Here is a 26129-nt window from a genome sequence, read left to right on the forward strand (position 1 = left end):
TAGAATTTAATACCCGCCGTGATTGTATTGTATTATATGGTACGACCATTTTAAGTGTGTAGTCATTTGAGAAAGTAGGTAGTAGATACACGATCTAGGAGCCTCCATGGAGAGAGGTCCACGGAGTGATTTGAGAAAGTAGGCAGTAGCCTGCTCGAGCGTGATGTGAGCCATTAAGTTCGCTCTGATGTTACGCCTAGGAAGAACTGCAAAAAGGAAATATTGGAAGACTTAACCCAACTTTGTGTTTTGCTTAGATAACATATACTCCTATTTGTTACTATTGTTAACCGTATCGAGAAACAAGAAAGAAAAGTTACTAATTATCAAATTCTCGTTGGGGAGTGATTTCTGCACTTCCCAAAATGTTAACGTTCACAATTCCAAAATTGGGGAGTGATTTCTGCACTTCCCAAATTGTTAACGTTTACAATTCCAAAATTATTAACGTTTTCGTTAACAATTTGGGAAGTGCGAAAATCACTTCCCTTCTTGTTTCTACTCACTGTCCTATGCACATATTCCGTATGTAGGTTCTGTTTTGCGCCAAAAACTATCCCTCTAAAGTCTAACAAAGTTAGGTTATCGTAAAGGCAGTAGATTGGTTCAATCTAATACGTGTATCATGCATTTAAAGCACACAGTCCTGTTGTTCGGCAACCCTCTCCTGTTGTAGCTTCTTTTGTCTTTTTTTCTTGGGTTTATTGAAGAAATGGAAAAGACATAATTGATAATCACATGAAAAACAATTCCACTCCTTCGGTCACCTTTTAAGTTAGTTTCATTTCATATCCTACACGCTTGTAATCGGTTTTTGTACTTGATTCGATTGCTTCAAGTGGCTTCAGCTCCCATCCATACATGATCACACCTCGCTAAACTCATATTTTGCAGACCCGTTACAGGCATGTAATCATGATTCAAACCATTCATCTCGTAGAACTCACATAAAAGAATACATCTATAAAAAATCAAGGTGAAAGTACATAAACACCTTTTCAACTATCACTTTTTCTCGTAAACCCTCTGTTACATTTAAAAGCGTCCATGGATACCCCCTCACCTATTCCTGTTACCCAAGTAACACCTTTCCGTCTCAGAACTGTTTGCTGGGAGGTCACATGTCAGCAAATTAGGCATTTTTTGGACAAAAATGCCCTTTGACAATTCACAATCCACCATTGTCGCCACCACAATCTACAATTCGCCACCACTGACTTCAGTACTTCACCACCTCCACCATTGTCTCCGCCACAATTCCAAACCACCGCCAAGCACCAATCACCACCACCAAACCCCCCTCACACACTCGGTCTCCAACAGTCACAACTATCACAAACCACAAATTACCAATTTCAAAAAACTCCAAAATCAAACCCTAACCCCAATTTCAGAAATCTCTGAAATCACTTTGAATTAACGTACAAGTTATCATTTCAAAAATTTCCCTTGCACAGCAGCCCCTCTCATTCAACCGAATTGACTCAGATTTGTAAAACCATCAAACTAGTGCCGTCGAACAAGAAAACTCCCGACGAGGAATGTCGTTCAATTGACTCGATTTTGTGTGGCTATCGGCGACGTCGGCAATTGTCGAATGAGGAGCAATGGCTTTCTCTTTATCTCTCTCTCTTGCATAGAGATTATATAATTATTCACCGTTTATTATGATTCATTGAGTATAGTAATCAAAGGATCGACCAGGGAAATAGAACAAAATCCTTACGATTTTCGCAGCCATTGATCTATCAAGCAATAGACCCCCTTGTAGCGGGCATGGGCGGCGCTGGTGCTGTTCCAAAACTTGCTCCAGATCTCCTCCTGGCTACTGCTCAAGCTCTCCACCTCCGCCCCGAAAACCAACACCAGCAGCACCCGCACCGTGGCTATGTAGAATTGTAGATGCCATGGTTGATGAGGTAATGGTAGCCCAACTTGACGTACTTGAGGTTCATCGCTGGACAAAGTCCGGCTGGCGTCTCCAGACGCGGATGGAGAAGGTGAAGGAGCCTGCGTTCGGGCCTGAGAACTCGATGACTCCCTTGTTTACTATCTCAGTGGATAGCATGTCCTGTTCTCCCCCCGATCACCCCACCTCCTCCTCCTCTCTCTCTCTCTCTCTAAGAGGTTGGGTAAATAATTTCAGAATTTTTTTTTAAAATTTTCCTTGAAGGGCATAATAGAAATGGGTATCTTGGTCATTTACTCCATTCCGTTAACGGAGTTAGCATTTTTTTTTGTTTTCAGTAGTTGAGGAGGTCTCCATGAGTGCTTTTAAATCTGAGGAGGTGTTTACGAGAAAAAGTGATAGTTGAGGGGGTGTTTATATACTTTCACCAAAAATCAATTTAAGCACATATCAGTAGACGCATGAATAAGTTATATTATGTCCCGGTAAATGGACGATTTAAGTCTAAAACACTTTTTCCATCCATTTTGTAGACAAAATATAGGGCGCCGCTATTCACAGCCCTCTATTTTCTCCCATAGTCCGTTAAAAATTTTCAATTATACTCGACAGTTAGTTACCGAAATTGAGATATATTTTCAGCATCCAATTACCGAAATATAATATTTTTTTCAACAACTATTTACCGAAAATGCATGTTTGGCAGTTGTTTACCGAAAGTTGAACATATTTTCGACATATAGTTACCGAAATATAATCTTGTTTTCAACAGCAATTTACCGAAATGTTATTTATGATTTTCAACAACTATTTACCGAAATGTAGTGGGTTATGGGAGAAAATAAAGGGTTGCGAATAGCAGCGCCCAAAATATAACTTGTCCGCATACTCTCTACGAATTTTGATGAAATGAACAATTTGGATCATAGTCGTGGACTCTTGGTGTGCCCACATAGCAATAATTTGAACGGGTATGAACAAAATTGAGTATAGAGAGGAGGTGAACCCGCTTTAGGTTGGGCTCAAACCACAAAAGAACCAATCACATTGGGTTGGGGCTTGGGGTTATCTGTGCCTATATCCCGTCCCCATCTCCTGTCCCGGTGCTCAAATATTGCCAGTGTCACTTGCGAAATCCCAACCCTTGACAAAATCCAGGCAAATTTTCTCTCCTTTCCCAGCATTCTTTCGTCCACCGACAATACCTCTAGCTCTTACTGGACTGCCTAATCCTACTTCAGGTTCAAGCTCAACTCCGGAAACTAGTCTTGTACTGTCCCACGATTTAGTTTGCAGCTCATGCCATGAAGATGCTATGCATACATAATTTAGCATCCTGGAAGTCGTGTGACTGAGAATCGATGGGAAATTCATTTGAAGAGCCCTGTATTGCTCTCGGAGTTGAGAATCCTTTTACCAGAACTTGAATGGTCCTCTAACCTTTCAAAAAAGAGCCACTCCATTGTACACGTAGCAGTGTGCTTGGGTGGCTGGCGGCGGCGTTTCCTGGGTTCAAGCCCCAGGCAAGGGAAATCAAGGTGCAATCTTGCGACCACGGAGGTGTCAGTAAGAAAATACTCTTATTCGTTATTCAAGTATGAGAGGTTGAGAGTAACAAAACTAAATACTCTCTCGACTTGGTGGGTGTAGGGATAGAACCCACAACGGTACACACTATATGAAATTTGAAACTCTAATGGTTCCCGGTAAGAGACTCTCAGAAGGCATCATTGAGGTTTAGGATTGCCTGCTCTTTCACTTTTCCCTGGCTGTTCAGATTTCCAACAAACCATATCTTCGTAATCACATACCAAAAATACAACTTAACGACTAGCCCGTTTATCTTACGTATGAGGCTATGCCTTGGACCAGATTTCTTTTGAGAGTTTCTCTATCAAAAGAAGAAATGGTAATGTATGGTCATGGAGAGAGGAAACCTTACGTTAGGATCGTAGATTGCTAAAGGCGGCAATTCTATAATCAACAAAGGAAGCCAAATCACAACAAAACTCCAAGTTCTACCAGAAAATGGAAGGACCACTGCCGAAACTGACCTCAATTCTCATTTCTTGGTTTTATCAAGAACTTCGATATATCTCTTCGGGATTCCATATTGCTCAACCAGATGTCTTCCAAGATCATCAATCACACCCCCTTGAATAAGAACTTCATGCCCCTTCTTACCTGAACACACAAGAAAAATAAAGTTACAAATAAAGTGAAATGAGAACCAAGAATTTAGAAGGACCTCCGACCCCACCAATAAGATGCAGGTAATATCAAGTTTTGCAGCATCCAAAGTAAGCAATCGTAAAGCACCCTCCATCATAGACATTATGAAAATAAAACATGCATGCTTAATAAATTTCCACATCCATATAACTCTTAGGAAAAGGTCAAGATGCATTCCAGGTCTTAAAAAGACTTACTCCATATTTATGAACAGCCAGGATGAAGACCAACTAGTGAACATCTCTAACACTTCAATGGAGAAACTGAACTTATGCCCATTGTTCTATAACAACCAGAAAAAAGGACATTTCAAAATGAAAGTGAAGATAATAAGACACCAAACCTGGTAATTCTGCCACTGATGTACTACAAGCAAATTTCTTCTGCAGCTCTGATGCCAATGCTTCAGGATCCAGCAAAAATGACTCCAACCCTGAGAGTTTTGTCACTTTCTTGTTACCTTGCCTCCGCTCTGTCATTAATTGGATGGTCTTCAGAGCACCTTTGCGGACAACTGACTCCTTTCCTCTAGTAACTCTGTGATGTGCTTGCATTCGGCTAATAAACGTAGGCCCTAAATCCTTCTTATGAATTTCAGTTGGGTAAGTTGAACCTTTCTTGATGGTTCCCTTGTACAAACCATCACAAAGTGTAGCATCCAAAACCACAATGGACTTGTTTGTTGGTTTAACTAGGTTTTCTTGCTCAATATACCTAAATACAACATCAGTGGCTTCTGAGGCAATATAAAGTTGCCCCATATCAACTCCTACAGAAGCAAAAATGGGATTCACATGCACACTTGGTTTATAGATCTCTATCACTTCCACTACTTTGTGGAAGTGCCCTTCATTTGGACTGGAATCCATGGTTTGCTCATTTTTCTCAACTTTCCGTTTCTCAGGCTTGAAGGTTGAATAGTCCGGATGGCTACGGTTGATAGAAACTAGTGTAACCTCTTTCTTATGTTTATCTTCCTTTACCGATATCTGTAAACAGCATCAAATAAACAGGAAAAGGAAAAACAATCAGAAATAAGCAACCTCATATAAACTGAGAGAAAGTAATATGGTCGCTCAATAAAACTCCACAGCAATGCAGGAAGAAACGTATTTCCAGGTAAAAATTAAATTTGCAGACAAAATCATTGGTTCCTTTTACCCTTTTTATTCCTTCGAAAGATGGATATTTCTCTTCTCAATGAAGAGAGAATTCCACACAGAAACTTGACAAGATAAGTTAAAGTATCAATCCCAGCAGTTAGCACTCATAATAAGCCAAAACTATTGAACAGCTCTGATTAAGGACTGAGATACACCATTTTAGCCTTAAACTAAACTTTATAAAGTATTTCAATGTTGAAAAATGGAAGACAACAATTGACATCTTTGGAAACATCCACCACATTATCTATGCAACAATCCCATCATCCCAACATTCTGCCACCACGAAGGTATGCCTATGCCACGGACAAGAAGCAAGAAAGTATGCCAACTTCTTGCCAAATTTACCGATTTCTGAATGTAGATGTACCATTTTCACGACCGTGCATTCCAAAATGTAGTTCACTATTATATTACCATTTTCTGGAAACAAAGGTCAGTCCTGGCAGAAGCTGCAAGTTGTCCTCTATAACAACCCAAGCACATGCCAACAAAAAGCATTCATGAGTTGACATCCTGTCCTACCTCTGTTTCCTCCAAGGTACCGAACTCCTCCTTCCCCTAGGCTAGAGGCTCTTGTTCATCACCACCAGAACCTTCCTTTGTCTCCATGTCAACCTCTCTCTACCCACCTTGTTTCCCAAAATCACCGGAATCACACCAGGGTCAACGGAATTGTACTTGGTTTACCATATTTCCTCCACACAACTTCAGTAGACTTTCACTTTCCCAAAGAGCCTAATCCTTCATCACAAGAAATTAAGCTGATGGAAAAACAGCTTTTTTGACTAATTACAACAGCATTCAGAACCATCAGTAAAAAATAGCAACTCCACTACCAAGATTAGAAGCCAAATTTGGTAGGCATCAGTAATGATAAAGCTAGCTGCCACCTTAAGATTAAAACCGATAAAGCAACTATTTCTTATCAGAAAGCCAAAAGTCTGCCCTGAGAATTTGCATAAATCAGTTTACAGCTGATCTTAAACAATCTCGCATGATCAAAGTTAGAACACCACATGTTAGTTCCAATTTCTTTTACAAGTACCTAGGTATAGCACGATCTAAGCAAGAAAAATGTATTAAAGAAGTAGGAAACGCACCAGTCCTGCAGATGATTTAGACTGTAACCACTTCGACAATTTCTTGTATGACGACTTCTTGATATCAAGGGTGATACCTGAAGGCCTACAGGGTAGGACATGACTCGACCTACACCAGGGAAGGAAACAAAAATCCAATGGTACTTCTCAGAAAATTGAGAACAAGAAGAACATAGAAAATCAAAAGGAAACATGGTTCTTTGCAAGATTAAGTGATTGTGGATGCAGACAAGTAAAACTGTCAAATGTGAACCGTAGCCAACATTTTCTAACTTTAGACTAAAAAATACCTTGAGGACAAAATGCAACCCTAATAGTTTACACTTCAGCAGTAACTTCATACAAACGAGTCACGTTTCAAAGCTAATGAATAAATTGCTTCAATCAAATGTTAAAATAACAATATCTCCATCCCCACTGCAATTGTAGTGTGTGGCCTTTTGCTGATCCAAAACTTACATCAAGCAGTCACTTTGGTGCCAACAAGTTGCCACTGGGCAATTGCAGCTGTTGGACAATTTTGTCTACATTCCTGACCATCCTAATGGCCAGGAGAAAGTTCGTTAACATGTCCAATACTGTAAGAAGCCAAGTCACAGAGAATCAACGATCATAATGGCTTCAACAACTTGACCAGCTTATTTAGCAACTATCCAAAACATGTAGCATCTAAGTTGATCCACCTAGCAAAGACCCACCTTATTGATTTATGGCACCTCCACCAATACAAGTTCTATCGTTCACAAACTTCAAGGAAATCAATACCTGTTTTAGTTAATAGCTTCAGGGAGTTAGGAATTTCAGACATCATTTGGAAAGTGCTTTTCATTTGGAAAACGTCTCATCAAAGACCAATACAAGAATATAAATAAATCAAATATGTGCAACACAATGGATATCTCGACATAAGATGAAGACAAATATGAGGAACTCAATTCCAAGTGATAACTATTAATCACTATAAAGACAGTCAAAATATCGATCATTGATCATACCATAATGTACTTCCAGGAATGGGAAGGTCTTTATCATTAACAGTCGTGTGCAACGCTTGTAGAAGGCATTTGTCCAAAATTTCATCGACATCCTCAGTAGACAGAGTATGCTGGTCCTCAACATTTTTTTCATCAGTTGAAACATTTTCTGTTACTTTTAAAACAGCCACGTCCGCAACGAATTGATCGGAGATATCATTTTTCGAATCACTGTGCGTGGTTGAAGAAAGATCGAGGTCAGAGTGAGCATTTGTAACACTGCTACCCTCCCCTACTTCACTGTTGAGGTCATTCTGTTGATCAATTGAAGCATCAACTTCGCATGAATCAAAAGTCTGAGAAGCAGATGATAAAGAAGGATCCTCAATCACAACATCTTCTAGAAAACCAGCATTAGGAACACAATAACCTTCAACTGATGCCCTGGGAAAAGGAATTCCAGATAATTGCAGTGTCAGTTATATTTTAACTCCAACTGACATCTGAAGATGTGTCAAACGTGGTCCTATATTTACCAAAGTGTATCTCGGTAGGAATGAGTTATTCGCAATGCCTTGCCACGCAAACCAGCTTTCAAAGCCTCCGTACTACTCATGGTGGTAGTCCCAACCTGAACAAAGGTAAATCACTACTATCCATCAAATAATCTACAGAAGGATCAAAAGAAGAAAACCTACAGACTGACTTGTAAAATTTGGCCAGTGACAACTGTTCAAAGAGAAATACTTCACAGGCTTACTGCAATAGGAGGCCAGTTCAAAAAAAAAAGGGGCTTACTGCAATTGGAGCCGGATTGCCAGGCACTTTCACTGCCCATGGTTCCCCGACTGCAAATGATGGTAGACCGTCTGCGGGTACATAAATGCCAGGGAACATTACATCTGCTCCTCCAATGATAAAACGAGAAACCTCACCCCCTTTCAGCATAAATGCAGGCAAGAGTTCAGGGACCATCCAGAGAGCATAAACTGTCAGACAAAATAGGAAAACAAGTAACTTTCATCATTAAACTACCTCCCTTTCTTTTTTCCATCTGGGAGAAGCACATAACTTTCATGTATGAATTGGTACATAGAGTTAAGCATGACATATACAGCCTTTATCATGGTGATTTGATGGCCCAAAAAAGAGCATCAAAGTTAAAAGCTATTGCATAGAGGAACTTGAAACGAGCATCACAGTCAAGCATATAGACAGAAGATAAACCAACTGCTATAATGAGATAAGCTCATCAGCCTCGCCTTTCTTTAGAGCATCTCTTGTATGGTACTCATGACTCATGAAAGATCTTTGTGAACAGTTTATTTTTGTGTATGGTTGCCCAACATTAATTTTAGAGCCTGGTTGCATGAGAGAGAGAGAGAGAGAGAGAGAGAGAGAGAGAGAGAGAGAGATTATGAGTAATGGTCTCGAAACTCCCAACTTGTTTTTTGATAAGTTCAAAACTCCCAACTTGTAATCTACTTCCACAACCAGATAAGGTATTTTTCATTTATTTGCAGATGATTAAGTGTCTTTCACATAGCGCCTTGTGTGAAAATAAAGTTTGCACAACAAATTGCCCAGCTCTATGTAGATTCTAGTGACCTAAAAGACCAAAGATGTCAACACGAACAACAAAAGACGCATTGCATATTTAGATCTCAAGTACCTGTGGGAAATACTTCAGTGCCTCGACCATCAACATCAAAAAACATTGGGAAGCCAGCCTCCAAACTATAAACATGGACTCGATTTGGGAACTTTGAAACTGTTATCTCTACCTGAATGTCATTGTCATAAGCAAGATATTAGCACAAAACAAACACGTATTCAAGGCCACAAATATTTTATCAGCCAAACACTAATGCGAAACATAAACATGGACATTATCCAAAGGATATTCTTCCTTGACAATGTTCCAACTCCCAGCCTAACTGCATTTAATCTTTTGCCAAAATAACTATGAACCAAAACTCTCACTCGCATAACAAAGGTTTATAATATACCAGCACAAAACCATACCCAAAAGGCACTAAACAACTAAGTCCGTGAATCTGAAATCCCAAGTGAGAAACTTAAATAAATTCTTTTCCGATATAACGCCAATTAGTTCTACTACCCTTCTCTACGCCGCGAATTTGATCCCTTAGTCATTTGCTCATTGGGATACTATAGAAAACAACTACTAAATACTCAAGAACTGGAATCTGGGCCTAGTTCCGGCATGGGTTTACTACGTACAAACCAAAGGAACCAATTCAACGTAACAAGCCAAACACAAGAACTAGTGTTTACAGCAAAAAGAAAAAACAAGGGAACTAATTTATGCGTTTCTTCGGCTTATGCATTTTTTTCCAAACACATACACGAGCAAGCATAACATGCGCGCACAGATATGTCTATGCACAGTGGACTACATACTACACAAATGTCTATCTGTTTCTTTTTTGCTTTAACATACTACTCCCTCTGTCCCAAAAAGACTGTCCGGTCAACAAAAACTAAAAAAACCCAAACTCTTTTGATAGATTACAAGAACTAATTGTAGAGGCAAAAAGTTCGAATTCTTTTTTGAAAAAAAAAAACACTACATTAATTTTTAAGTTGTCATTTGCGGACCAAACACTGAATTTGGGACGGAGGTAGCACTATAAATGTTGATTGACAAACGAAAGTCTCACTCAATACAAATGGAGCAGAAATTATGACCCGTTTTGTTTCCTACGACTGATGGAAAAGAATACAAAACGGGGGGGGGGGGGGGGAGAAACACAACATAGGTATCAATGTGAAAAGGTAGGTAGGAATGGGATTATTTATGTGGAAGGTGAATTAATTACCTTAGGAGGGAGTAAGGCGTCAATATAGGCATCGGATGCATTGGGAAATCGTTCTTTGATAGTTCTCTTCAACTTCTTACGGTCTGCGCCCGACAGTCTTTGCTGTGTCTTTGCCTCCACCGCCTTCTTGAACATCTTTCCTTCTCGTCTCTCTCTCTCTCTAAAATCGAATAACTGAGAATGACGAGTGTTGTTACAGAAATGGTGAATCGAAGTGAGGGAATGTTCTGGTACCGAATAAGGAAGGCCGGTGGAATCGAATCAGGATCCCACGTTGAGTTGAGATACACGTCGTAGTAATGTATCCAGCCCAGCCCGATTGGTAAATAGGCTCGTGGGTCCATTCGGTTATGGTAGTCTGGCCTGGCCCAATAAAGTTTATGGCCTGGCCCGTAAATTGGCCAAGGCTTAGCAGCTTATTATTATGGCAAAGGTTACTGGCCCACTACCGTACTGTAGGGATTTTCTTTCATAAAACCGGTAAATTACCTTTTAGTACTCCCTCCGTCCCAAAGTGTTTGTCCGGTCCGCAAAACGGGGTGTTAAAAATAATACAATTTTTGCAAAAAAAAATCAAAAGTTTTTTAACAACTTACTAGATATCAATGAGTATTTTTAATTTGTGAAAAAAGTTTGAATTTTTTCTTGAAAAATTTGCATTATTTTTATCACTCCGTTTTGCGGCCGGACAATCATTTTGGAACGGAGGGAGTATAATTCAAGCCACGGTATCACTTGATATCACGCCAACTTGTGTACTTCTTGGATAATGTCTTAAGTAAGTACGATGTTTTTAAGGGAGAGAGATATAATGAAAAAGATTACTGTTATTATGCATTGATCGAGTAATGATTGATAAGCACGTCAATAGATATTTTAGCAAAAATAAGAATAAATACGTTTTAATTAACGACGACAATCTCCAATTAATGCAAGAAATTTCTATAAATTTAGGGGTGCATGTTTAGGCCTTTTGTCTAGGAATAACACAAGACTTGGAATTCCCAGATGAACGAAAACCGATGGAAGAATGGAAATGGAAAAAGGAAAGCAAGTAATATTACTGAAAGCAGCAAACCCTTGTACATGTCTAGGATGCATTCGAAAACTACAAAAACTTAAAAAAACTATTGAAGATTGTCGAGGTATGTAAGACAAATGACTCTTTCTTTCTTTTTCTTTTTCTTTCATTAATGTATACTAGCTTTTAGTATATGTCTCGCCGGCATATATCATGTGCACAAGTCAAGCTCTATTCAATTAAACAACCGAAATGTTAGAAAGTGACGGAAAAAGAAAAACATCAATACTTAATAAGTTTGCATGTGTTTCATTTTTTCCTCAGAAATCTTTCACTATATTGTATAACTTTAAAACTTAGACAAATGCACATTTTCTTGTGAATTTGTTGAACCATCTTCATAAAATGATAATTTCATAAATCTTCAGAAAAATGAATATTTCAAAATGTATTTGCAAATGTTTCGTCCTACTGATCAAGCCAAGCAAGAAAATAATTTCTTGTTCTTTTCTTCTCCTATATCTCTTTCACGCCACTTTCCATCCCCAAACGAGTAGTTGGCATATAGTATCAAATGGGCGTCCCGAGATGTTCTTCTTTTTTTTCCAATTTTTTTTTTTACTTGTGAGGTACTATATTTCTTGTACAGCAACAATAATACAATATACAACTAGGTCACAAAATCCTTAGGAAGACCACCTGCTATAAATTATTGCTCTACACTCATGCTATCAATCATATATCGCTCCCATGAATTTTAGTAGTTTGAGATGTTTTCAAAAGACACTTTGAATTCGCGCTCACTGTTGCTAATCACACTGGTCCAATAGCATTCCTCCCATCCCATGTGTTTACACGAAAGCAAAGAGGGTTTGTGGTTGAATCTAGCTATGTCCAGAGGAAGAGGGAGCATAGGACCAGGGGTCACGTGTCCTCCCTGAATTTTTGGATCATGTCACTATTACCCCTTTAGATGATATTTTCTTTCATTTTATTTTTTAAAAAATTACACTAGTTCCTCTTTATGTATAAAAATTACCGAACAAATCACTCATATGTTTACAAAAAATGAAAGCAACCCGTTAATTAATGTATTTTACAACCTCCTCTCTTTTAATTGTAGTTATTTGTCACACGACTAAAATAAGATTAGGCCTTTGATTATTTAGTTTTTGTACCTGATCTCTATTAATTAAGTTGTGTTCTTAGATGCTTGGGACTTTGATTTATAATATAATTGTTAGGACTTTTCATTACGCTTTTGATTTCTTCAATTAATGGTGATTGTGTTGAAAGTATGGAACACATCTCTATAATTTAAGAAACTAATATCATATATGCTTAAATTGGGTAAATATTTTGAAGATTATGATTAAAAAAAATGCCCCCTCTACACTTAATTTCTGACTCGGCCACTGGCTATGTCTTTAGCATTATTTTTCTTTCTTATATGCTTTGCTTTGTGTGCATGTTATATAGGAGTTGTTTCCGTGGCATTAAACGAGGTTAAGAAAGAGTTTACTGTTATCGGCAAGTTTGAAGAAGAACAAGTACTTATCAAGCAATTACGGAAGAAAACAAAAACGGAATTCTTGATCAAGGCCATTAATATCGTTGAACCAGAAGATGAAGATGATGATAAAAAAATAGGCAATTCGTCGCCGTCCTCATCCTCACCGCATGAACATGAAGATCATAAGACTGGCTTAAAGCAATTGAAGGCCATCAATATCGTTGAACCAGAAGATGAAGATGATGATAAAAAAGTAGGCAATTCGTCGCTGTCCTCATCCTCATAGCATGAACACGAAGATCATAAGACCAGCTTAAAGCAATTGAAGGCTATTAATATCGTTGAACCAGAAAATGAAGATGAGATGATAAAAGAGTAGGCAATTCGTCGCCGTCCTCATCCTCACAGCATGAACACGAGGGCCTCATTCCACATTCTAAAATAAGTAATGGTAGATTCATATGGGAAATATTGTGGGAGAAATTTTGGTAGCTTGGTATCTTGCCAACTACAGTTTGGGATTTCTTAGGGTTGTCTCATCTATTTCCTTCTTCTTGTAATATTTTGTTATATCAATAAAATATTACTTTCTTTGCTTTTCAAAAAAAAAAAATCTAAAATAAGTACTTAAAAAATAAGGATCTATTTTCAAGCTTAAAAATAATAAGTTCATGAAAATAATTTTTCAATTTTTTTTTTGTAGGGTTTGATAGATCTCAAACAAGATCCATATTGCATACTCACTTCGTCCCTTTTTTTGTGTCCAGTATTCCATTTTGAGTTGTCCCTTAATAAGTGTCCATTTTGTAAAGTTAGGGGGATAAAAGTTGGTGTATTGTCTATTTTGTCCCTAAAAGTAGATTTTATTTTGAAAAGTTAGTGAGTAAAAGTGTAATGATGATGGGTAAGTAGGAAAAGTGGAGGAAAAAATTGATGTGAAAGGTGTAATGATGATGTCTTTTTAATAAGTTGGAGTTACGAAGCAGGACACTTAAAAAGGGACGGAGTGAGTATTTTTTTATTTCAATATACCTATTATTTTTAAGTTTGAAAATTGAAATAAGTACTTTTTTTGAAGGAGGTAAACCGGAACACTACCGAAGATCATAAGACCGGCTTAAAGCAATTGAAGGCCTAAAGCAATCGGCAATTTAAAATCATGCTTTTCACCAATAATTAACAATACACCTACAATTTTGTGTATATGATTTTTAGCTTTTTGAGGCACAAAATTATGGATTGAGAGATGCTGCTAAGTGGGCGAGCGAACATGCTTAGAAGGGTACTCAAGTGTTGGACATTTGAAGCTTTTAGACATTAGACTGGTGATGCTCCACTAACCTTCTCTTCATAACACAATTTTCTTTTCATTGAGTTAGTATAAAAGTGTCGATATCAATTTCATGGGGGTTTAATAATCTCAAGGAAATGTAAATGCAATTTATCATGCTTTTAGTCTTGAGATAGATTTAAATTAAAAGCATGTACACCAATAAATAGGTAAACTAAAATCATGAACAGTGGATCTCGATCTTTTGTAATTTAGCTTGGATATTTTCTTTTCAAAACACTCCATGCTCTCTATTCTACCAATAATTTATTAAAATCTTTTTTCTTTTTATTTTTTCATACCTTACCCAATCTTAGAGGAAGAGGAGAGAGAGAGAGAGAGAGAGAGAGAGAGAGAGAGAGAGAGAGAGAGAGAGAAGAGGGAGAAGGCATAAGAGAGAGAGAGGAGAGACAAGAAATAGTCACAATTGGTTGATCTATGCCTATGTTATAGTTCTTAGCTTGAAATACCGAATCATTGTAGCAAAATTCGTTTGCTACCGGTTTACTTATTCTTGTGGTGTTGCATTTTTTCACTTTTGTTCTCTATTTTACCTAAAACCAAGTAATTACCGACCCTAGTGCACATGCTCCAAAACTTCCGATATTGTCTTTAACCCTCCAACTCAACGATATTGTCATTAACCCTCCAACTCGATTTCATCCCATTTTCAACAGAATTCCTTTTTAGCGTCAGATAATTTCTTGCTTTCAGTGAACTCACTTTCACATTTGGATCATCTCTAACTTTTCGAGGGCTTTTGATCCAGAAGCATATGAACTTTGTTTGTCGACAAATATTTGATTGGAATCTTCGGATACAATCTAGTAAGCCTATAATATTAGATGAAAGAAATTCTAGTAACGAGTTTTTTCATGGCAACGACCATCATTTGTGCTGAAATAGTATGCTATGAAAATATATTCATCAAAACTTCAAAACATGAAAATTTCTTTCGGTTGCAATGTGGATCAACTGAGAGCCTCTATGCAGACTGCACTTGAGAAGTATTAAATCCAAAACAACAATGGCCACAAAAGATCCAAGCAACTAGCTTGAAATGGGCATTCACATAATTATATAGACAGGATGATAGTAACAATGCTACAGCTCAACAATAGACAAAACCAGGAAGAACTTATTGTACAAAAATTCCCGGGATTCCCTGATCTATAATAAATACTCAACACTATGCCTGTGAATACCTTAACAAGGGCTAACAAACCGAAAAATAAACATACAAGAAATATAACTATTCCCTTATTCTCCATATGTATTTGATTTGCTCGAACCTTTTCAACCTCCGACCTGCATCAAAATAAGGAAAAAAGCGATGAGCCTACAGCAGCAGGAATTGGATAAACCCAAGGGCAACCAAGTGAGGAATGACTACCATACCAATTGATAAAATCAACCCAAATTGCTCAATGTTTGTAGAACTTACCATGCATTTTACACATTATGCTCGGAAATTCTTCATAGATATCTCCAATTATTGGGAGATCACAAAAGTTTAGGGTCATTGTCACCAATTCGATGGTAAATCAACCCACATTTCTACTCTTTGATACTCTTTCCCCTCTCCCAAATCCCTAATAATTCTAGATTTTACTATTTTCAAAGGCAGGGTCTTCTGTTAGCTCTACGCTCAATCAAAAGAAATATGAATTGCCACAGCCTAACCTAAAGACCTAGGAAATTGTATTATACATTCTGCACCACATTGTACCATTGCTTTCATCCTTCAATATATCTACAAAGGGTTCTTCCATACTTGGTTCCTCTAACTGAACCATGTTTGCAGTCATAACTGGTAGAGTCACATGGTAAAAACACCTTTACTTCCAGCTTTCTCGCTCTGGCCTAAGAGAATCCAAATTCAACAGCATTGCGGATCTGCCTTTCTTGTTGGTCCAAGTTTTTTGACTAAATTCACAAGGGTCTTGCGCAGATAAGTTTTTTGACTACCTAACATCATGTGCTCACGTAAGGCGTATACATCAATAGTTGGCCAGTACGAACATCACCTTTCAAGTCAACATTGGTCTACGACTGAATAAGAAAGGCTGCAAACTAGGTGCATAGCATGTCCTTGGTAGCCAAACTTTAAATCTTCAGCAGTTTGACTTGTGAATACACTACGACTGCATGAAAAAATTGTCAACACAACTGGAAGTACAGAAACCAACCTGAGAACGGTATTGTCCCTGAGTATAATATCCAGCTGACTGGAAACGAGGGATTTCCAAGAAAGAAGATCACCAACTTCTTTACCCTGTAAGAGTATAAACATGTTACCAAAGTAACGGAACACATAGACAACTGCCAACCTATGATTAAACAACACAATAAAATCTTAATGCAAGAAGGCATAGAATTCACCTACCATGACCTCCTTGCTGTCAAAAAGACTCCTCATGTCCAATCTTATCTTCTCCAACAGGACATCTTTCTCTTCTATTTCTTTGTCTAATTCTTTGAAAATGCTGCTATATCTGGAATTTAGTTTCTCCAGGTATCGCTCCAAAACTGACAAACTCAAATCCAACGTTCGAACTTTCTGCATTAGAATCTTCAAAACTGTGTCACCAGGCATCCTGCCGTTCTGCTGAAGACGTCTTTCCTCAACTGGATCAGGCACATCAATAGCAGAAACCCCACGTTTCACATCAGAGGTGTCAAGATCAGGATCAGGCTCCACTTCGACATCAAAATCCGAATTCAAACCACCCCCACTGGAGACTGGATGGGAGGAAATTGGTTTCTGATCCCCACTTCGCTCTTCGGATAGGAACTCATTATCCTGGACAGAAATCAGATCCTCAAGCATCCTCTCAACAGCATCAACTCCATAAACTTCCACGACACTCAGCGTGCAGTAGAACTCTGAACCATAATGTGTCAAAAGATTTAATTTCAGATACCTCACCCATTTTGGCTCCATGAGAACAAACCTTTGAGCATGCTTCACATTACCCGCAGTGAAATTACCAAGTTCAAACCATGTGTCAGTGGGATAAACCAAACTCCCACGCAGCTCAAAATCCTTCAAATTAGATGAGTAATGCTCAAAATTTGCTATTTCGATTGTGTCAACCAAAGTTTCTTCCGACAGTTCAATGATAACAAATTTCTCTTCAGCAGAACATGGACTCCGAAGATACTTGTCCTTGTCTTTGCACAAGATATTTGAGGCACCCTTGGCTTCCTTATTAAAACCCAAGACTTTCGCTCCCTTTGAAGAGGAAGCATAATTATACTCTCTGCCACCAGGCTCCACTCTGTGTATTATGCCTCCAGTCTGACCAGTTACAGTTCTACTTTTGGAATTAAAAGCTTTACTCTTAAATTCATCAAGATCCAAAAGCACAGGACGAGCGATCCTGTCAGCTTTTATAGCATCCCCTACAGATTTTGTTCCCCCATTCGTTCTCTCCACCTCACCTTGCTCTTCAACAGTGACAAAATTAGTTGTACTCCTCCCTTCACTAACTTCTGATTGACCACCTGCACTCTTGGTTTCATCCTCATTCGTGAAAAAATTCTTACAAGCCTCCTCAGAATGAAGCACTTCAAAAGGACTTTCACCAACAGAACAAGAGCCCTTATCAAGTCCCAGCTCATCTTCATCCCAATTGCTTACACGACCAGGAAATTCTCCAGATCCATCTAAATCCAACAAACAAAAAGACAAAATAAGCTGTGTACAGTGAGTAGAGTAGATTCCATCAATTATCACGGCGATCATGTCAAAGAAATAGAATATCTAACAACGAATATAGTCTGGTAAACCATGCTTCCAGAGAATTCATAAAGGAAGCTGGGATGACATGCGTGTATGCACACCCTTCCCTATAGAAAACTGCCAGCTCCCCCTTCCACCATGCTTGCCTCCATCAGCCTCATTTTGGTCAACAAAAAGGGACAATTGGATAAGGGAAAACAGGAAAAGATGCTAACCCATCTATCTATCCATCCTAGCTATTGACCATAGCACTGATTTACCACAAAGACTGAGATGGTGAGGTACAAAACACAAGACCATTACAGTACCCCTAGAATCAATGAGCCAAGCAAAAAATCACCAAGATTATGGGCTGGTCATTCACAGGGGGACATACATGATGGGCTATAAAAATTAAGCAAGAGACACGTTACAGTGTCTTTTGATATGATATATGAATATCAGTTGAACACTGGATATCTACACCCTGTCACTACAGGAAAGCAGCAGGCCATAACACAAACAAAAGAAATGACTTATAAACAACCTAGAACATGAGGTATAATGTGTAATATAGCTCTATTACTGTTACATCCATGTTTTATTGGAAACCAAATCTGCAAAGATACGATTGTTACACGAGAATTTCAGTTGAGAGAGACTGACCATCATAACCATCACTGCGACTGATCCATATATTCAAGAGGAAGACAAGCCCCCACATAAAAAGAAGAAGCGATAAAGAAACTGTAAACAAGTGATTCCTTCCAAGGATCTCATTCAAAGCTCTTCTATGCAGAAGAGCTTTACGTGATCTCTGCATTGCACATCAATCCAATCTGCTTATGATCACCGTATAAGGAATCAAGCAAGAGATAAAAAGCAGAATACCCTGCAACAGGAAGAAAATTATTTATTGCACAACCAAAACAGACTGAATGACCACATACATAAACCTCTTCTGATGATAATGAAATTTTACTCGACAATGAAGCTCCAACCAACAAATAAAACTCAATAAAATGGAATTGTTATTATTCAAAACAAGGAAAAAAACAGCATAAACTTAGAACTAAAGCCAAGTATAACCACCCTTTGTACACAAGAAGTACTATTACACCAAAGCTGATGTCGAATTGCCCCTCTCACAACAAGCAAGTTCTCCAACAAAAGATTACAACAGGCCAAGACAAAATAAAATCCCGAATTACCAACTCTCTTTTACAAGAACAACTTCCTCAACTGAATTATCATATCAAAGAAAAATTTCATTAAGCAAAGCGAGAAAAGAGATCTTAATTCATCCTTTCAAGAAATCAGCAATCAAACAAAAAAAATACAGGGATCTACATCAACACACAAATTAAGACATGGGTATGAGCGATCAAATGAATTAGAAAGTGAATTAACATAGCACACGGGCACCACGATCTTGAAATCTTCTCTCTCACCTGAAGTTGTGTCTGTGTATGAACATGTATTCAGTCTTTGTTGCGATCCTCAAGAGCTGTTGTAATTCTCTCTCTCTCGAGATAAAAAATGGAGCAGAAAGCAAATCGCAATCGTTTAAAATTGGCATCGAAACTTCCCACCTTTTATAAGTGTGTATATCACTATAGAATTGATGAATATGTATTTGTGTGTATTATTTGTACACCCTGGCAGTTTCTTTAATAGTAACGGTCTCTTTGCTGGCTGGCTGGCTGGCTTCGCCGACTCTCTGATCTCTCTCTCTAGATTTTTATATTTAATAAATAAACGGAAGTTTTTACGGTACTTTTTAACTCCGTTTCATATCAAGTCTTATCTGTCTTGGATTTGAAATCTAGAGAGAGAGCGGTAAAAACGGAGAGTGAAAATCAAGAACCAGAAGTTGATTTTCTGTGTATTCACTGCAACAGCAACTTTCTAGGGTTTTCACTCATCAGCAAAATTTCTGGATGTAATCAAAATCAAAATACTATGTACATACTTGTAGAGAGAGAGAGAGAGAGAGAGAGAGAGAGAGAGATGTACTCGTACTAGTAGTTGTGGACAAATACAGAAATACTAGTGTTACGTGGAGATGAATTGGAGAAAACAACAAAACGTAGAGGGGAAAGCGTAGTGAACCCGCGGGCGGGCAAGGTAAAAGAAAGCGACGGCACCCTATGATCGACGGAAGAATGACGTGTTAGTGGCTAATACGGGCCATTCAGAATGGGCCACGTGGTATCATGAGCTGGTATGGAAACAAAATACAAACGGCACAAAGGTCCACAAAATACAAGAAAACAAAGCAAAGTACGAAAGGAAAAAACGAGAGAACCAATAAAAAAGAAGAGAACCCACAAATTTGCCCGTCTCATGGGGTTGAAAAATCCTGATCTACATCGAGCTGTAGTCCGGTTCTGTTGCAATCGAAGTTGCTGTTGGAGAGCCCGAAAGTCCGTCCCAAAAAAATCATCCAAGCCAAAAGCATTTATAAGAATTTAAATAGTGAGGACTTGAGGGGTACGTCGACTCGTGTGTGCAAATTACCGGAGGCAGGCAGGCAGGCAGGCGTACTGTGCTATGTGTGAGGCCAAATGGGCCTTGAGGCGTTTGTTTTTCTCAATTTGTTAATTCATTGGTCGTTCAAAAAAAATTAATGTAACATCTGTAAGAGTACTGTAATGAATTCATAGGTGCCGTTTTAAATGCACAGTAAAAAGAACTTTAGGAAAAGGAAGGCTTTTCGAACTCACAGATTGTGAAAATAAAAAATAATTTTTTGAATTTTTTTGCATTATTTAAAAGATTTATCAAACAAGATTCATATTGGTAGAAAAATTATTTGAGCAAACATATGATTTTTTAGCTTGAAAAATCTTCTTTTTCTTAAAGTTCCTTTTACTGTTCATCTGAAACACCCATTACTATAATAATTGGATTAGTAATATATGCATGGATGTGTTATGAGATACATGTCCATTAACTGTACGACTAAAAATATTTTGTTAATGTATCTTTTGTTAAATGACTAACTCAAGAGACTAAACAAAATAAAGAAATAATTTATTGCTAATTTGATTCCGAAAAGAGCTTGGTAGTAGGTACATAATGTCCCTATTTTCTTATCATTTCACCATCTTATCACACGTAGCAAGAAATGTATCGTCTGCTTTTGGTTGCGTGTATTCTTTAGAATAAAATAAAATCACTCACAAACACGTATAATCATATCCACATTAATAATATACGGTAAGAAAATCAATGACAAATACAAGTAGGAGTAGTAGCGTTTTCATCATAAGTTAAAAAACTATGGAATTCGTGTATTGTTGATGGATGAGCTGGCCAACAGTAGCAAAACTGAGATAGACGTTAAGAATTGCTTCATTATGGTCAAAAAATTATTCTCTTTTAATTTGTTTCAAAAAAATACTATTAAAACTAGGAATATACTACTAATATAAGTAGAAATGTTTTGGGGAAAATGCATTTCATTACCTGGTCAAAGTCATACGGAATCTCTATCATGCACTGCGCAAGTGAGCATGAATGTTGCATTTAGCTGAAGTCTCTCTTTGTTTCAACTTAAAAATTTAAGGTAAACCAGGTAGAATAATAATCATATAAGCTGGAGTATTATAATTGCAGGAAAGCTTTGTGCATGAACCCAAGAGTTGGCAGGGTGATCAAAGTCTGAGACTTAGAGGTTTGCTTCCTCTTAAGACTTCAGGTTTGAAACTTTTAAAATGCTATCAACTCTTTTGAGATCAATTCATACGGAGCATTGGCTCCGCCTTTAATAGGGCTCCCCACAAGTATGTGATGAGATTAAATCCTCAAGATAAGTCGAGGTGCACGTAAGTTAATCCAATCACCTAGGACTATGTTATAAAAAAAAAAAAGCTTTGTGCATGACCAAGGGCGTTGGCACCTTGGGAACATCTGGCATTTGGACAAAATTGATTCAAAATGAAAGAAACTAATGTTGAGGATGTACTAGGGAAAAGGCCATGTGGCAACTTATGTGGAATGATAAGATCTATGGCTTTTAGTTTATGTAGAATGAAGCCATCAGTTGGAGAAATCTTTGGGTGCCGAGCGGTCTTATGTGACGGTACCTGTCTGCAAGTTCAATTGTCCATCAGTTGGGACTTGGGAGATTGCCCTTTGTTTTATTAATTGATTCACTTTGTTTCGCAAATTTTTTATTGCCCATGTTCTGATAGTAACACTGGCAGAACCTTCTCACTTTCAGCTGTGTATTCGTTTAATTCTTTATTTACGGTCTAACCATAGGTTCAAACTTATACTCTCTCTCTCTCTCTCTATACTTTGAGATGGAACTTGATACACTCCATATGTACAAGGCTTATCGAAGTTTTCTGTGGAATCTTCCAATGCTCCAACCTTGTAGAACCCACACGGATTCTAAAACAAGTTATTCTTCTCACATATAACAGCTAAAAGTCCATTTAATGGAAATAATTTGTCTAAAGTAAGCTATAGGCAAACTTTTTAGGGAAAACCCACCATGAGTCATGTAAGCAATATGCCAAAAGCAAGTATTTTATACCTTCATCCAATTCAACCAGACTTAACTTTTCAGGAAAGGTTCTCTTGGAGAAACGTACAGGAAACAGAATAAGTCAAATTCCGGGTTCACCTTGATCACTGTCTACTCAAATCAGCTAAAAGCTACACAATAGTTTCATGTTTTTGGTCATCAGATTATTCAGTTGAGTGAACATTAGCTGACGCCAGGCATAGCCTACTCGAGCTCTATCACCGTTGACTCAAACAATTTTACGGATTTGGCTTGGCTAATCAAACATAATACGAACCAAATGTACTTCCTTTCTTCTACAAAGGTTGCACCCCATGTCGTGCTCGAGGATACACATTAAACTCCTATGTATCAAATTATGGTTTTCAGGCATAAAATCGCATATAATGATTGACATTCCAACAGCTGCACGCAAACCTCATGGATGATGTTGTACCTAAAATTGCCGCTTTCTCATGAAAGAGATGCAAACATTAAAGACAACTCTGGGACCTACTCATAGACGGAAACACATCACCAAAAAATGGATGAGGGCAACCAAGTTGTGTTTCATTGATACTAAAAGTAAGCTCCTACAGTAATTAGCCCACAAGTTCAGACGGCCATGCAATACAAACGTTTATCCACAATGATCTATCCGGAGTTGAATACAACTTAAACTCAAAAGAGAGACGCTCACTGCAAGATTAAAGTAAACAAATCACCCCAAAGAGAAATGAAGGAAAAAGGAAGGGCCAGAGGGTGTGCATATATTACCTTACGGAAATTGCTCGCTATAATGAAAACTTCATTAGGAACTTTTTCTGATTACAGTCTAGCATTTCACTCAGGCTACAATGTATGTTCTTCCGTTTCAAAAGCTTTTGCCTTAACTCCAATCTTTTTTTGAAACCATGCCGGAAAAAGTCAGGATAATCAGCAGCTTCTTCAATTCGTCTCCCCATTACCTCTACCAAGAACCTTATGCGTGGTTCTAAGGAGTTATTAATGCTTTTGATCAAAATTAGGGGATAAGCAGTCACCATAGCCACTATCTGTCCACCTTCAAACCCACATCCCCTTAGGTACGTAAAATTAGGTCTCAGGATCTTGTCGACATCTCTACACAAAACTTCAGGAAAATTAACTGCAACTTTTTGAAGATTCAGTTCTGTCAGTCCTATTGACTTCAGAAATTCCAAAGTGGGCTGTAGCCTTTTGTCAACACTATAACCCACCATATATGGATTTCTCATCAAAACTTTACCGATCATCCCTTCTTCGCTGAGGCCAAGACTGGCTAGAAAATCCACAATCTGCGAAAGCTTTGATTCAATGCTGTAGCTAATAATTCTAGGATTGAGCAGTATCATTTTACCAACTTGCTTTTCAGGCACCCCAAGAGCTTGAAAGAAAGCTAGGAGCGGACAAAGCTTCTCTTCGACACTGTGGGAAAGTATGTTAGGAAATTTGGTAATAGCAGAAGCAACCTCCCTGGGTTTTGTTCCCAATGTTGCAAGGCACTGAACCATGGGGATAAGCTTCTCGTCCAAATGAATAGTAAGTATTTTGGGGCACTTTGATACAACAGAAGGAAGCTTTCTTTCTTGGATGCCGATATTTCTCAAGTAATCCCAATTTTCAAGGGCCCTCTGCCTTTGTGCACCCTCAAGTCGCTTGCACTTTTTGAACATTACATTAATACTTTTATCATCGAAGCCTTTGTCCTTGAAAAACCACATAATGCTGCTACTATTGCGGCTGTTGTTGATTTCCATGCTTCCTGTAAGATATTGGTTGAATTTATCCAAATATTAAAATCAAAACTAATAATTTTTGGAACGCGAAGAAGGATACCCATCATCTGAAACCCAAAAAAGAAAAAGAAAACAAGCTTATATAATCAAACCAAGAGAAATCATTGTCTAACAGCATATGAGTGCACAACCACAAAGAGCACCAGCCTTAAGTACACTGTTAAAGTTTATAAGTAGCTGACCATCAAACTCTAGTCATAAACTCATCTAATGTAGCATTCTTTCCACGAGATTTAGCTGAAACTGAAAGCCAACCAAGAGCTGACCGGAAGCATGCAGCAAACTAAGGGGAAAAAAGGCCTGTTTTTGTTACTATTCTTTTTTGGCAACCTTACCCATTTTTTATCGGGAGAAAACTATTGGCTAGAACAGCTTCCTGGTGAGTCTCACCAACAAAAGTAAGCATGGTGTAATATGATTCTAACCTCTCTCTAGGATAGGATTTCTCCAGACATGTCAGTCTTTAATCCTTCATAGCTCCGAAAGATTGCTATTTGTTCCAATGCGATTAAGTGCTAGTGAGGACAAAACAATGATCAGCTACGACAGTACGATACCACATTATCATCAAGGCTATAGCCTGTAATTAACTTCCATCTCATACAACAAACTCCAAAGATCGTGTTATTCAATAATAATCCACTGGCATAGTACTTTAAACATAGCACTGTTAGTTTCTTATAACATAGAAAGGAAACAAGAACACGAGAGCTAGAGATCAGACCTTGATACTTCTAAGCAGTATGTGTTTTAAAAAACACCAGACCATTGTCCGGGCCATCACAACGAAATGTGATCGCAGAATACACCAACTACCTCCCAGCAATTGAGTATTGAGTCTATTGACCACTGTTGACTAACCCAACCAGACTCGGGACTCCTAAAATAAGTTTCACAGATGTAGAAGAGCCAATTTTTACCAGTTTAACAACTTACCCATGCCAAAGGTGACAAACTAATTTCCAAATACAAAACCTTAGTCGAAAAAACACACCAACTACCTCTATTGTCTGCCACCACAACACCTAACATAACTCCTCCCATGGCCGCCAGCCATCAATGCCCATGGACACAAAGTACTACAAATACCGAGAATCATCACAATTCACAAATACATAAATATCCACATTATTTCAAAAAAGTGAGGCCCCTAATCTAAAAAACAGATCAAGGGGACCCCTTCACGTATGAACTGGTATTGCATAACTCCAGAGGCAAACACAAGGGGGTGCCAGCAGATGCCTGGCCCCGGTACTGAGTGCACATCTCCAAATATCATCACTAATCATAATAATTTTTCAGGTGAGTTTGAAAAAGTTCGAATTGGCCCCTGTAGATAAATTCTTAAAATTAAATATATGTGGGTCAAAATCCACTAAAATCTCAAGTAATGAACCACTTTTTGGTGAAATGTATAAAATTAAATGGTGGCTACACACACACAATCCCATCTTTATCTCAAACCTAACCAGTAACTGTATACACTTATGAAATACTAGTTATCAACGTAGAAACGCAAGTGGTTTTGGGCTCTACTCAATACAAATCCTGTATCCGCCACTGCTTAACTCCCCTCCGTCCCAAATTCAAACGAAAGATGATCGCAGATACTAAAAAGTCCAAAATCACAAACCAAATGCTGCATGAAATCAGTAACCAAAGAATATAGAAAGAGAACCCCATTGCTGTTCCCCTTCATTTCCTCTGAATTTAGGGTTCGAATATGATAAGGAAATTACCAGATAGAGAAACGTAAGTTGAGGGATTCCACTCGCGCAACTATGCCGAATTCCTAGACAGTTGAAAATCGACGAAGACGTGGATTTTTCTCTGCCCTCTCCATTGACAGGTTCGGAACACCACTGATAAGTTGATAGACGACGGTGTGGATGGTGGAGAGAGAGAGAGAGAGAGAGAGGTTTGGCTTTTCAATGGAAATGAACGATGGTGAGGACTGAGGAGTGAAAACTCGGAGCGCAGAGGG

At 38.2% G+C, this 26129-nt stretch overlaps 4 protein-coding genes across 4 annotated transcripts; 1 reads left to right on the forward strand and 3 right to left on the reverse strand.

Annotated features, from left to right (window-relative positions):
- Positions 1 to 3639: 3639 nt before the first annotated feature.
- Positions 3640 to 10510, reverse strand: LOC131311247 (uncharacterized). Its single transcript, XM_058338609.1, has 8 exons — positions 10225 to 10510; positions 9054 to 9165; positions 8180 to 8370; positions 7918 to 8012; positions 7403 to 7825; positions 6408 to 6516; positions 4485 to 5130; positions 3640 to 4093 (listed from the first exon to the last, which is right to left on the reverse strand). The coding sequence occupies exons 1-8, from the start codon at positions 10357 to 10359 to the stop codon at positions 3972 to 3974; spliced, it is 1833 nt and encodes a 610-aa protein (XP_058194592.1). The 5' UTR covers positions 10360 to 10510; the 3' UTR covers positions 3640 to 3971.
- A 716-nt stretch (positions 10511 to 11226) lies between these two features.
- LOC131311904 (uncharacterized) lies at positions 11227 to 13372 on the forward strand. Its single transcript, XM_058339540.1, has 2 exons — positions 11227 to 11369; positions 12725 to 13372. The coding sequence occupies exons 1-2, from the start codon at positions 11255 to 11257 to the stop codon at positions 13042 to 13044; spliced, it is 435 nt and encodes a 144-aa protein (XP_058195523.1). The 5' UTR covers positions 11227 to 11254; the 3' UTR covers positions 13045 to 13372.
- Positions 13373 to 15139: 1767 nt separating this feature from the next.
- LOC131310875 (SUN domain-containing protein 4) lies at positions 15140 to 19891 on the reverse strand. Its single transcript, XM_058338125.1, has 5 exons — positions 19264 to 19891; positions 18479 to 18704; positions 16475 to 17757; positions 16278 to 16363; positions 15140 to 15396 (listed from the first exon to the last, which is right to left on the reverse strand). The coding sequence occupies exons 2-5, from the start codon at positions 18633 to 18635 to the stop codon at positions 15165 to 15167; spliced, it is 1758 nt and encodes a 585-aa protein (XP_058194108.1). The 5' UTR covers positions 18636 to 18704; positions 19264 to 19891; the 3' UTR covers positions 15140 to 15164.
- A 2957-nt stretch (positions 19892 to 22848) lies between these two features.
- On the reverse strand, positions 22849 to 26129 carry LOC131311468 (transcription termination factor MTERF6, chloroplastic/mitochondrial). The gene is made up of 2 exons (XM_058338954.1): positions 25885 to 26129; positions 22849 to 24111 (listed from the first exon to the last, which is right to left on the reverse strand). Exon 2 carries the CDS (start codon positions 24104 to 24106, stop codon positions 23123 to 23125), a length of 984 nt encoding a protein of 327 aa, XP_058194937.1. The 5' UTR covers positions 24107 to 24111; positions 25885 to 26129; the 3' UTR covers positions 22849 to 23122.

The sequence above is a fragment of the Rhododendron vialii genome, chromosome 12a, assembly GCF_030253575.1.
Source record: "Rhododendron vialii isolate Sample 1 chromosome 12a, ASM3025357v1".
Classification (NCBI taxonomy): domain Eukaryota; kingdom Viridiplantae; phylum Streptophyta; class Magnoliopsida; order Ericales; family Ericaceae; genus Rhododendron; species Rhododendron vialii.

Excerpts from the sequence above, each read along its gene's own strand:
- LOC131311247 (XM_058338609.1), bottom strand. The coding sequence starts at position 10,359 with ATGTTCAAGAAGGCGGTGGAGGCAAAGACACAGCAAAGACTGTCGGGC. Across the intron at positions 8,371-9,053 it reads CACTGAAGTATTTCCCACAG|TTTATGCTCTCTGGATGGTC; the intron begins GTACTTGAGATC and ends TTTGTCTGACAG. Across the intron at positions 4,094-4,484 it reads ATCAGTGGCAGAATTACCAG|GTAAGAAGGGGCATGAAGTT; the intron begins GTTTGGTGTCTT and ends TTGTGTGTTCAG.
- LOC131311904 (XM_058339540.1), top strand. The coding sequence starts at position 11,255 with ATGGAAATGGAAAAAGGAAAGCAAGTAATATTACTGAAAGCAGCAAAC. Across the intron at positions 11,370-12,724 it reads AACTATTGAAGATTGTCGAG|GAGTTGTTTCCGTGGCATTA; the intron begins GTATGTAAGACA and ends CATGTTATATAG.
- LOC131310875 (XM_058338125.1), bottom strand. The coding sequence starts at position 18,635 with ATGCAGAGATCACGTAAAGCTCTTCTGCATAGAAGAGCTTTGAATGAG. Across the intron at positions 17,758-18,478 it reads TCGCAGTGATGGTTATGATG|ATGGATCTGGAGAATTTCCT; the intron begins GTCAGTCTCTCT and ends TGTTGGATTTAG. Across the intron at positions 15,397-16,277 it reads AGGGACAATACCGTTCTCAG|GTCGGAGGTTGAAAAGGTTC; the intron begins GTTGGTTTCTGT and ends ATTTTGATGCAG.
- LOC131311468 (XM_058338954.1), bottom strand. The coding sequence starts at position 24,106 with ATGGAAATCAACAACAGCCGCAATAGTAGCAGCATTATGTGGTTTTTC.